This window comes from Neofelis nebulosa, chromosome 1 (genome assembly GCF_028018385.1).
Source record: "Neofelis nebulosa isolate mNeoNeb1 chromosome 1, mNeoNeb1.pri, whole genome shotgun sequence".
NCBI lineage: Eukaryota > Metazoa > Chordata > Mammalia > Carnivora > Felidae > Neofelis > Neofelis nebulosa.
In genome coordinates this window covers 216,586,808-216,599,791 of record NC_080782.1, presented here as the reverse complement: position 1 = coordinate 216,599,791, position 12,984 = coordinate 216,586,808, and the positions used below count along the sequence as shown (strand labels likewise).

The window sequence follows — 12,984 nt, the reverse complement described above, 5'->3', positions numbered from 1 at the left end:
TGCAGCCCACGTATATAGTCACATACAGCCCTGTTCCAAAGAATTAGTGCCGGGCCGTACCGTGCTTTTGGCAGACAAGGTAAGCCTCAACATGAGTTACAGTTGATAGGGCGAGGAAGGCTCAAGGCAAGGCTTACAGAAATCCCTTCAGTGGCCCTGCTTAAAAATAGCAGCGTAGGCCATAGCTTAGTGTTTTGACAGCTTATATCAGCAGTTTTCTCGGCTGATATATTGATTGCAGTTTGGACTTCAGTCCTGCTGATCTAATAAAACATCACCGTCATAACAGAGAAAGTAAAAGGATCTTTTGTGGTCCCAGCCACTGGGTGAGGTGGCTTCACGGAGCCACTGTAAGGCCGGTTTTCCTGTCCTATGGAAAATGAAGAAACAGTGGATAAATTGACGGATTAGATCCAGGGTTTTTTTTTTTTTTTTGGATTATTTCATTTCTTCATCTATCAAAACATGTTGTCTACTAACACTGTTCTCTACATGTTGACAAATGCGCATTTGTTCGAAGGATTATGATGATGCCTTTGCAAATAGCTCGAACAGATTCGTTTTGTTGCAAGCAGTATCACGAATGGCCTAATAATGTGTCAAAACCTGCAATACTCATTACACTAAGTGGTGGGGGCATGCTGCCTGGGTGGCTCAGTCAGTTAAGCTCTAACTCTTGGTTTGGGCTCAGGTCACGATCTCACGGTTTGTGAGTTCAAGCCCCAAGTCCGGCTCCGTTCTGACAGTGCAGAGCCTGCTTGGAATTCTCTCTCTCTCCCTCTATCTCTGCCCCTCCCATGCTCGCTCTCTCTCTCTCTCTCTCTCTCAAAATAAATAAGTTTTAAAAAAGAAAAAGTTAGCTGAAGTCTGGATTAAGCCTTTAAGACATAAAAAAAAATCTTCTCAGGTTTTGAATGGATATTTTTAATATCTTGCCATCTCCTGGCCATCATTCTATTTACCTTAACTATTCTTACTTTCACAGCAACTGCTGACCATCCAGGAGGAGTTAAACAACAAGAAGTCGGAACTGGAACAAGCAAAGGAAGAGCAGTCGCACACACAAGCATTACTTAAAGTCCTCCAGGAACAAGTAAGTGAACGCAACATCTCTGCTTCGTGCATACGCTGACGTGCACGTCGCTCGTATCAGACACCTGTGCAGACTTTCCCGAAGTCAGTATGTGGGACAGTCGGCCTGCACCCTCTCAAACCTCTTGGCAGCTTCGCTCTGTAGAATCTAAAACCCGTTTTCACTCTTGCACCTGCGGAGATCACCTGAGCCTGCCAGCGGTGTGTCAAAGTTCATTCCAAAAGACAAATGAATTTTGATAATGTTTTAAACCACCGGAGGTACAGATAGATCCCCAAGCAAGCGGGTAGTTTCCTCTTAAGGATAAGAGTGAGGGAAATGTGTTTAGCACAGCCCTTGGCTTTCACGCAGACATCTGAATGGAGAACGACTGAGTCACGGGGACATTAAAAAAAAAAGGCTTCCCCGTTTGTGCATCAGGGCACTCATCTAACCACAGTGAGCAACCAACCTTTTATATGAAGTTTGTAAATCTGATCGTTTCATCCTGGCTTTCTTTGATACTGAAGTGTGGCCTGACATTGATAAGTGGATTTGAAAGTATTGTCTTACAGCAGGGTAAGATGGATTGCTCGGCTGCAGAGTGAAATCTGAGTGAAATCTAAGCCCAGCACCTACACCGGAGAGCTCTTGAAATGCTTGCCTCTTTCTGGCCTTCCTTGCTGCCAGCAATGTAATGAATGGTAACTGGGAGGGAGAAAATCACATAGCGTAACCCCAACCCTTTGGGGGGATCAAATTTAGCTTGTTTTACATTTCACACCCACAGTGGCTTATGAGAAGGTTATTTGTATAATATAAATAACTTCAGAAGTGGTGTATCTAAAAAAGTGACGTCGGGAGAATAGTCAGCTGTGACTCAGTCACTTTACAAGCGATTTTTCGTTTTTCATGGTTTGGGGGCAGGAAAATGTAGTTTTGGTTAGTTTCCCCTAAAAGTATAAGGGATTTGTGAGTAGGAAGTGAAGATGTTGGATACTTCATAAGCTTTTATAGCTTTGAAGGAGAATATAAAACTAATGATTATGTGATTAGTACAGATAAAATAATGCAGACTGAGGCTGAATCTACTGTGTGATTTTGGAGAAGTTAGACTGAGCTGAAAACTGCTGACAAAATTCGCAGCGACCTGCCATCCAGGAGACTCCGAGTCTCCGGGCTTTCCTCCTCTGCGTTACAAAGAGACTATCAGCATTGTGACGCTGTTTTGGTCCATATTTGCTCCTGATCAGACATAGCTCTGAGCCTTGTCGTTTTGTTCTGCCCCCCTCTCTCCTCGATTTGCTGGGATGGGGAGGGGTGGATTTGTCCTTCCTCCACATGACTCAGATCCTTTACGTACATGGTCTCTTTCGACATAATGCTATTGCCCACTTAATAGACTATAGTGAAAACGTAACTTTTTATTCACTGGAAAGCCAAAAAAAAAAAAAAAAAAAAGTCAGTTGACTCACTTTATTGCAATTTTCCAGAGCCAAACCCACAACACCTCTAAGGTATGCGTGTTTTGGACTTGAAGTCTAAACCCCAGTCATAAAAAAACAGATTCTGAGTTTCGCAGAAAGCACCGGTACATTCTTGTTGTGGCATGCACTTTTAGAGGGCAAAAAGTGCACGCACAGGCAGTGGTGAAGCATCACACTTCCATCTTATTACTTAAACAGGGAACATGAAGAAGATTCAGAACAACTAAAATCATTAAAGAGCTAGAAAATCGGACCGGGAAGGAATCGTGTTTCAGTCTGCTGTACTAATTTAAACGGGACGGCTCTTTTCAAACAAAGGCATCAGAAGGACATGTGTCTGAGCAGGCCGGGGACACACTGCAGCCACGTGCATTTGGCTGCCGTAGCCACCGGCAGTCTATTTTGTGACATCCTCTAGCCCGGAGCCCCTGTCATCCTTGCGGTTGGGAGCACGCATTGGCCGTGTTCCTTCCATTTCCTCGCAGCCACCCCCACGCCGCAGACAGACATACACTTGCAAAGGCACCTGTGTACTTCCAAGAACATTGCCCGATAAGGCTTCCTTTGGACTTATGTAGAGTACGTGTGTAAACACTTCTTCAGTGCCTGCATACATAAGGCCTACACAAATAGCATCGCTCCTGGACAGTATGGCTGCACGGGCTTAGATGCTGTCTCACACAAACACACACACACACACACACACACACACACAAGAGAGAGGAAAAGATACACCTTTTTCTGAAGCCTTGGTATTCTGCTATTTAAAGTGATGCCACGTGATAGGAATCCTAAAAAGCAAGACTAGGATGTGAGGGAAGGCCCTTACCATCCCCATTCAGGGAAGGCAGGGTTATTCCCTAGGCTCCCCAGAAGGTCCCCGGCCCTCCTTGTTTGCTAGGATGTGGCTCCTCCGGGCCCCTGGCTCCCGCCCCTCGCCTCCTGTGCCACGGTGGCAGCGTCCGGCGTCTGGCGCTTGTTCACAAGCCCAGGTACCCACAGACGAGACGCTCCTCTGCTCCACCTGGAGGAAGCGAGTAGCTCCAGGAGAGGAGGACAGGGAGAGGATGAGAGCAGGGGAGGGAACAGAAGCGGCAGACAGGGAGCGCCAGGGGGAGCCAGCCGGGGGTGTGGCAAGACAAGAGGGCGTGGAGTGACAAGATGGAGTCCGCGTAAAAGGGAGGAGAGCCGTGGGCACGTCTGTGCTGGTAAACACGGAAAGGTGGAGCGGGTCCTTGCCTTCTGCTGCAAAATAACAAAGCTTTCAGAGCTAGGCCCGCTCGACCCGACAGAAGCACGAACCGCGCGACCTACGGTGAGCCAAGAGAAAGACGATAAGGAACACCTGCAACGAGAAAACCTTCGGACGGGAAAACACGGAGGGTCTTGTTCAGTCCCCCTGTGCCCTCTGGTAACGGATGGCCTGGCTATCGCGCTGGCACCCTTTTCTTCTCACATCCGTAACACGTCGCGATTGCTGTGTGCGGAAACACCCGTGATGTAGCCCCGAAGACCAGCGGGCAGAATTGTTGTCCCAAGTGGGAGCCACGTGGAAACGAGCCCAAGAGCCTCTGGTCCATCGTCGGCTGCCCCAGGCTCAGTTTCTACATGTTCCCCTTCCTTTCGCAAAGCCCCTCTCTTGACACGGACAGCGTGTGGCTTTCTTGCCGACGGTTTGACGTTGCCTAAACACACACACACACACACACACACACACACACACAAGCTTTCATTTTAATATGCACAAATAGCCAGAAAGAACCAGCGTGTCAGATCGGACACATCACGGGTGTACGTGCATTTATTTTCTTTCAGACTTTCAGCATTTATTTCCCACCGTTTTATTTTAGGCTTAAAAAAAAAACAATGATCCAGCAGGGGCTGCTTCCTAAGCATTAAAAAGCCAGGAAGCAGTGCTGGCAACGGCCGTAAGGCCCGCCCCCCCCCCCTTGCCCTTGCTCTCAGCTCCCAATGTCTGCTTTGATAAAATGCCAATTAAAGGTTTCCAGAAATCTCCAGATAACTGATTATTGCTAAGCCTTCAGAGAGAGAGTAGAGGGAGTAGTGTTTTCAGGTGTTCACTGTTAAAAATCTCATTTGAGCAATAGCTTTTCTTCTAATGCCTCAGTGACCAAGGAGATGTCTTCCCGGTTCTTCCTTTGCAAAAAAAAAAAAAAAAAAAAAAAAGAAGAAGAAGAAGAAAATCATCTTTTTGTTTAGGCCTCCAGAAACAATGCCAGTCATTCAAATATGTTCTCAAGGAGGACATGTACAATAGCACTGTGGCATGTTAAAACAACGGAAAATACATCATTCACGAGTAATCATTAGTCTAACATCAGCTGGTGGCAACTTGCAAACACTGCAGGGTTTAAATTAATAGCAATACAACTAGGAAGTGAAATCATTTGTTATTCTTAAGAACCAATTTTATACATTTTATGCCTATGGAACTGCTTTCTGATCTTATTATTTAAAAAATAATGACCAAGACCCATTTATATTTTTTGCCAGCCACCGAATTTTCTAAAATATTGGTCTCAAGCTTGTTTCAATAAGACTCATTAGAATTATATGCTCCATCTGGTTTTTTTGGTTCTCTTTCCTTGGAAGTTTTATAAAGTGCAACCCCGGATAGATCAGAGTTAACAGGATGATGTATATTTAACAGACATGCTTGCTTACTCATGTGGGGTTTTTGTTTTGTTTTGTTTCTTCTTGAAATTTGCAGTTAAAAGGTACCAAGGAATTGGTCGAGACCAACGGCCACAGCCATGAGGACACAAATGTAGGTACCACTGACCCAGTATTTGCTCTTGTTGCTTGATGTTGGTTGAATGCCCACAGGTATGTGGCACTTTATTTATGACACAAAGGAGATCAGAAGTCCTGCCCCTCGGTGGTTTATTAAGATTACTCTGAATGGTTTGGCAGTAAAGTGTGGTAGACAGGCACTGCTCTTGTTAGCTTAAGTTATCAAATGTCAGTTTTAGAGGTACTTGAGCTAATCTCTACCATAAAAATTCTCGTCTCCATGAATTTCTTTGAGTCCTTCGTATTTTCAAAGCTATACACTAAGGACGTGTTGGGAGGGCAAATGGAATGAGACCAAACAGGGGGTAATAAGTTGTGTATTGCATGCGTATTTATTGAGTTTGCTGGTCACTGAAGATAGTAATGAAATGATTGCTATGCCGGAAAGGTTTCAGAGCAGACCCCGTCTCTCAGAAAAGCCCTTGAAAGCGACGCCTCTCTTGTTTCTGACCCAGAACAGGAGCATGGTGCATCCATCTTCTTGATACAAGAGTAATGGTGTTGGGGCGCCTGGGTGGCGCAGTCGGTTAGGCGTCCGACTTCAGCCAGGTCACGATCTCGCGGTCTGTGAGTTCGAGCCCGGCGTCAGGCTCTGGGCTGATGGCTCGGAGCCTGGAGCCTGTTTCCGATTCTGTGTCTCCCTCTCTCTCTGCCCCTCCCCCGTTCATGCTCTGTCTCTCTCTGTCCCAAAAATAAAATAAAAAAAAAAAAACGTTGGAAAAAAAAAGAGTAATGGTGCAAGATCCCAGTTAGCACAGACTTTTTCTCTTAGGGTTCCTTGTGTATCCAGTTGCCCAAGATTAGTCCGGTGTTCTCTCTGCCTTGGAAGTTCTGTAGTCTCAGGTGGAATATTATGCCATGTAGATCATTGTCTCTCCCTATGTATGATGGTTGTGCTTTTGTCTTTTTAAAAATCTCTCTGATATCTGTACGTATTTGATTATCGTCATCACAGAAAATGCTTACTAAGCAGTTCTTTTCACATAACGCAGAATCAGACATGGTAATGAATGCCTGATGAAGCTAGAGCTGGAAGAAATTATACGCTTCATGTTCACTCTTGTTTTAATTATATACCGTGGAACGCCTAACATCCAAAGTACCAAAAAAATCCCTCTTTAATAACTACTGTTCCTGCAAAACGGATATTTAACGTATGACGTTTATGGAGAGTCTACTGCGCACGTAGAGCTCTACTACGTGCTGGGGGGGTGGGGGTGGTTACAGAGAAAATAGAAGGCTTGCTCTCTGCCCTCCGAGAACTTGTAACTGAGTTGGGGATGAGGGAACACACGGGCGATAGACAGGATGTGAAAAGTGTGTCACAAGGGGAGGCAGCTATGATGCGGTGTAGTTTGAAATCTGGATTTTGCCGCCTATTAACTGTGTCAACTGGGGGCAGGTCAGCACTTCTGAGTTTCATTTTCCTATTTGTAAAATGGATGGCGATGCCTACCTCAAACATGTGTCATGAAGTCGTAACGGGCTGAGGCATGTGAGACGTCACTACGATGGTCTCGCGGTGGTGGACAACCGAGAACAGCTTCCCAGATCGGTGGGATTTGGGTTAGCTTTGGAGAATGGAGAGGATTGAGAAAGCAGAGGAGGAAGCCATGCATACGGAGCTCTCCACAGGCAACATTGCCACCTAAATAGTTTCTCTTCCCACTCCAGTATTTCATAAACCCCCACCTTACCGTGGAGCCTTTTTTCCAGGGCCCTGTCCTCCTGGGACACATTGCTGCCGCATTCGCGACCAGAACCTTCACATGCTTCTCCCTCAGAATCAGTCCCTCTGTGTCTCCTGAGGAAAGCCGCCGTCAAATCCAACAAGGCAAAGTGGCAGGATGCCTCGATTTCCTGGTCTACAAAATGGGGATGATATTACCTGTCTTTCCTTCTTGTAAGGCTTATGGTGAGAAGCAAATGAGATAACGGATGTGGAGGCACTTTGTAATTGTGAGGTTCTGAGCAGGAGGCTGTTATGATTATAAGCTCATCTGTTGGTCGAATCAAATTGACGATGCGTGTGAAGACAGGCCTCACACAACATCTAGTCCCTCTCATTTTGAGAAATGTCAAAAGGCATTCATTATTCAATGAAAAAAGTGGAAGGTCATCTTTGAAGTCTTTTATCCTTTCTAGAAGAAAGTTTTTAGCTTTGAAAGAGACCTCTCTAGAATCCAGGCTGTGGGCTGAAAAAGCCCACAATAGAAAAGTCGACAGAAGCAATGGCTGTTGAGAGACAGGGTTGAGGCCAAGTAGGAGGGAGGGGCAACACTGTGACCAAGGGTGGGTGAGAGGTTTGTGGAATGATGGAACCCAGCAGCACTTGCCAGTGCCCCCCTCCATGCCCCCCTTTCTCACTGGGCCAAAGGTTGGGCTAGTTTCTATAATTGCTGCCTATTCTTTTAGGGCTTTCCCAGCAGGTGGATAATCCACGGGTCTTGCTCTTTTCTGTCTGTAATGTTGTCTCCTTTGGGCAGTTCCCTACTACCTTCGCTGGGTTATGTGAATGAAAAAAAAAAAAGTTATTTTGGCCACACATTAGAAGCGCTTGCACAGTATCGGGTGAAGGTAGTTTTAAATGTCTGAAATGAAGTCTCTGTCTCCTCTAAAGTTCCCATCGGCCTTGTGGTGGTAGAAGGCATCAGGCTTTCAAACTAGATTGAGAAGATTTGGGTTCATTTTGATCCCTGAATAGCCGTGTGACCAGGGCAAGTGATTTGACTTTCACCTTCCTCATCCGCAAGAGTGCTCAGGGAAACCAGGTACATAAACACTTGGCTTAGCATATCAATTCCTTCTCTTCATCTAGCCACATAAATAGTAGTTGGTATAGAAAGCAGAATTTTGACAGGGTGAATTTTGTATTGTTGTTTTTGTTGTTTATTATTATTTTTTTTAATTTACATCCAAATTAGTTAGCAAATACTGCAACAATGATTTCAGGAATAGATTCTTTAATGCCCCTTACCCATTTAGCCCATCCCCCCTCCCACAACCCCTCCAGTAACCCTCTGTTCTCCATATTTAAGAGTCTCTTCTGTTTTGTCCCCCTCCCTGTTTTTATGTTATTTTTGTTTCCCTTCCCTTATGTTCCTCTGTTTTGTCTCTTAAAGCCCTCATGTGAGTGAAGTTATATGATATTTGTCTTTCTCTGACTAATTTCATTTAGCATAATACCCTCCAGTTCCATCCACATAGTTGCAAATGGCAAAATTTCATTCTTTTTGATTGCCAAGTAATACTCCATTGTGTGTGTGTGTGTGTGTGTGTGTGTGTGTGTGTGTGTGTATACACACCACATCTTCTTTATCCATTCATCCATCAGTGGACATTTGGGCTCTTTCCATACTTTGGTTGTTGTTGCTAGTGCTGCTATCAACATTGGGGTGCATGTGTTCCTCCGAAACAGCACACCTGTATCCCTTGGATAAATGCCTAGTAGTGCAGTTGCTGGGTCATAGGGTAGTTCTATTTTTAGTTTTTTGAGGAACCTCCATAATGTTTTCCAGAGTGGCTGCACCAGCTTGCATTGCCACCAGCAGTGCAAAAGAGATCCTCTTTCTCCGCATCCTCGCCAACATCTGTTGTTGCCTGACTTGTTAATGTGAGCCATTCTGACAGGTGTGAGGTGGTATCTCATTGTGGTTTTGATTTGTATTTCCCTGATGATGAGTGATGTTGAGCATTTTTTCATGTGTCATTTGGCCATCTGGATGTCTTCTTTGGAGAAGTGTCTATTCGTGTCTTTTGCCCATTCACTGGATTATTTGCTTTTGGGGTGTTGAGTTTGATAAGTTCTTTATAGATTTTGGATACTAACCCTTTATCTGATATGTTGTTTGCAAATATCTTCTCCCATTCTGTCAGTTGCCTTTTAGTTTTCCTGATTGCTTCCTTCACTGAGCAGAAGCTTTTTATTTTGATGAGGTCCCAGTAAGTTCATTTTTGCTTTTGTTTTCCTTGCCTCCGGAGACGTGTTGAGTAAGAAGTTGCTGCGGCCAAGATCAAAGAGGTTTTTGCCTTCTTTCTCCTCAAAAATTTTGATGGCTTTCTGTCTTACATTTAGGTCTTTCAACCATTTTGAGTTTATTTTTGTGTATGATGTAAGAAAGTGGTCCAGGTTCATTCTTCTGCATGTCGCTGTCCAGTTTTCCCAGCACCACTTGCTGAAGAGACTGTCTTTATTCCATTGGATAGTCTTTCCGGCTTTGTCAAAGATGAGTTGGCCATATGTTTGTGGGTCCATTTATGAGTTCTCTATTCTGTTCCATTGACCTGAGTGTCTGTTCTTGTGCCAATGACAAGATGAATTTTAATGCAGATCATGAGGTGTAAAGCCTCTGGCACAGAGGTTATTGACTAAGACATATAGATTTTTTTTTCTCTATAATTAGTCACATGGGCAGGAATTTTACATATTATTTATTAATAATAATTATACAGGACTGGTGCAGGCTTAGCTGGATATTCTTATGAGAGTTGACAGTTGCTTTTTAAAAACAATATATTTTATTATAAAAGAAGTAGTCTGTATGAAACTGGAAAATCATAGAAAAAAAAATACAGAGGTGAAGAAAAATAACTTAACATCTCATTACTCAGAGATAACCACTATTAATATTTTATTTTAGTTTTTTCCAGTCATGTGCATATGTATGACCAGAGGGGAAAAGCCATAAATAAATATTATCATATTGTCTTCAGTTTTGTACATTTTTGATTTCTCATTATATCATAAGTATTTTTCTTGTCACCAAATGTTCCTCAAAGACATGATTCTTAATGGCTGTGTAATGCAGATAGGAAATAATTGAACCACAGACCTATGTGTTCGGCATTTAACTTCCCATTTTTTTACTATTATAAATAATGCTGTAATTAACATGCCCATAAATCTTGTTCTGCCTCTTTCATATTTGTTTCTGGGGGATACTGTATATTAATAGGCATGTCATGGAGTCTGGCAGGGAGTTTCAGACTTGCAGAATTGTTTAGCATTTAGAATGTCGTGTGGCAGATGGACACTTATGGTAGCCATTAGTGGTCCTGAAGGGACTCATAACAAATAGGTCTCGTCTTGCAATTTACTAACCCTCTTGCCTTAGTCCCGAGCGTTGTCCAGCTTATGGGATGTTAACCACACTTAGATTTGACCTGTTACTATTCCTTTTCTACTGTTTTTATGTTTTATTGAGCCAACAACAGTCTCTGACCAACACTTTGTCTGCTATTCCCGAGGTCCCCAAACTGACCTACCCTGGTCCCCATCTGAAGACCTGCGAGCTTGTGCTCAGGAGGAAAGTTTTCCGAGATCCAATTTAAACCCATTAGAGCCAGAACCTGAAATCACCGGCAAATGCCTTGCTCTCCAAGAGTACTGATTTTAAATAGACTTTTCCTTGTGTTTGGAACTGGATATGTTAATGACGGCTGGGCAGTCCAACCTTCTAAGTGTACTCAAGTTTAAAACTAGCCTTTATTATGGTTCATTTGGAGATTTCAGTTATTCCAGGCCCCAGTTTTCTTTCCTAAAAGGCAAACCATAAATTTTCCTTTTATCTCTGTCTCTGAGCTATCTCCTAATCCCTAGAACTTCTGAATACCTAGCCTGGTCCCTGGTAATTAATGCATAACAGATACCAAAATCTAAAAGAAAAAGAAAAATCTGCCCTTATCTTGCATCATTTTTGATGACCTTCCTCCCAGAGCTATCCCCACCTGTGATCCTTACGTGTGGATGTTTGGTGAGAAAATGGAAGAAAATGGAGGGGAAGGGAGAGGGTGAGAGAAATGCAGGAATAGGGGCAGCTAGGTGGCTTAGTTGATGAGGCATCCAACTTCTGCTCAGGTCATTATCTCGTGGTTGCTGAGTTCAAGCCCGGCGTGGGGCTCTATGGTGACGGCTTGGAGCCTGGAGCCTGCTTCAGATTCTGTATGTGTCTCTCTGTCTCTGCCTCCCCCCCCACTCATGCTCTCTCTGTCTCTCTCAAAAAGAAACAAACATTCACAAAAAGAATGGAATTACAATTATAAAAAAAAAAAAGAAAGAAATGTAGGAATAAGTAGGAGAAATCAAGTAAAGTGGCAGCTGAAGCCTGCAGCGTATAAACAATTTTGTCTAAAAGTTTCCCATTAATTTCCACTCCTCCCATCCTCGTTTCTGCCATACGAAAGCCGCGACACCCCCGTCTTCTGGCTGCACAACCCAGGCTCACACACTGGGGTCGGAGAAATCATTTGCAACCTGTAAAGAGGCTTAATTCATGATGCTGGAGGTTGCCGCCGTGAAGTACAACACCCTTCCCAGCCGACAATAAAACAAAAACACAAAAGAGAGAAACACTTTGCGGTTTTTCGCACTGCCTCTGTAAGGAAGTAAATCCTCAGAGTTGTCTTTAAATCTGTCAGAGTAAAGACGTTGGGAGTGTATAGAAGAGATGCTGTGTGAAGAACATTGTTCAAGTTGAGCACACCGCAGCAGAAAGCCATTGTTAACCGTGTATTTTAATGACGTCTACGGCTGAAGCCCCACAAGTGCTGGGTCTGTCCTCTGCCCAGGTTCGGGACGTGGCTTTCATCCTTGAGACAGGCGAGCCCAAGAGAGAAGAATATACACTGGTGTATTCGATAAGGCAGGAAAGAAAAAGAAAAGCCCTGCAGGAAAGGCTCAGATTCTTAAAAGGCAAAGACATGAACTCAGTCCCGTCCTTTCCCCCCCATACAACCTGCTGTCTGCTCTCAGGGGGTCCCCAACCTGGAACCGGAAGGGGAGTAGACAAGACAGAAAGGACTCACTCTTCCCACACCCCCATTCCACAGGCTCTGTGAGGGCAACCGGAGCCCCTGACCTGGCGAGCCGGCGCCTGGTGGGACTGGGTGTGAGACTGCAGACGGACATCACAGTTCCTGCAGCCCTGGAGATCTCTCTTCTCACCATTTCCTGCCACCCTCAGCCTGTACAGAGTCCCCAGGCTGTCCTGCCGTCCCCTTTTCACTCAGTTAATGAAGTCATCATTGTGGGGGAGGCAGCAGAGTATAGGGCTTTGGAATAGATCCGGGCACCAGGCGGCCTGGCTTCCATCTTGGTGCCGCCCCTTCCTGTCCAGGAGACCTTGAGTGTCTTCCACCTACATTTTTTTTCCACTCCGGAAACGAAAGTAATAATCACACCTGCCTCATTAGGGTTGTTGTGAGCATTGCTTGACGGTGTTGACATCATCGGCACGCGTTAGGCGTCGTTATTACCCCGGCCTTCCGCGTGCCAGGTGCTGCACTGGGTTCCGGAGACCCGTCAGTGAGGCGTGTAGACGTGGTTTAGCCCAGGGGAGCTCAGCCCCTGTCATTGTGCCCTGCGCTTATCAAAACTTGCTTGTCCTGTGTTTCATTCCATCAGGGCTTATTCTCTGCCATCAAGTTAATATCACAGTGGGCATAATGGGCTTGAGGTAATTGACTTGCGTGTTTCCAGCAACTCTCTGGAGATGAGACCTTTACCGTAAGGACTGGCTCCATGGAGAGGAGAATCTGACAGGAATGAGATATACGATATGTTAGGTACGTAGGGAGCATGAGGGCCCCTAGAAAGCTCAACTGGAAAACCGA

At 44.7% G+C, this 12,984-nt stretch overlaps 1 protein-coding gene across 10 annotated transcripts in view; it reads left to right on the top strand.

Moving 5' to 3' along the window:
- Positions 1-12,984, top strand: part of ENOX1 (ecto-NOX disulfide-thiol exchanger 1) — a 579,844-nt gene that overhangs the window by 490,970 nt on the left and 75,890 nt on the right. For 9 of the 10 annotated variants that reach the window (XM_058684407.1, XM_058684417.1, XM_058684361.1 and 6 more), the window contains 2 exons: positions 986-1,093; positions 5,291-5,347. In XM_058684407.1, the coding sequence (XP_058540390.1) occupies positions 986-1,093; positions 5,291-5,347 (165 nt within the window). The remainder of the gene's footprint in view (positions 1-985; positions 1,094-5,290; positions 5,348-12,984) is intronic. The other variant, XM_058684389.1, reaches the window with a different exon arrangement.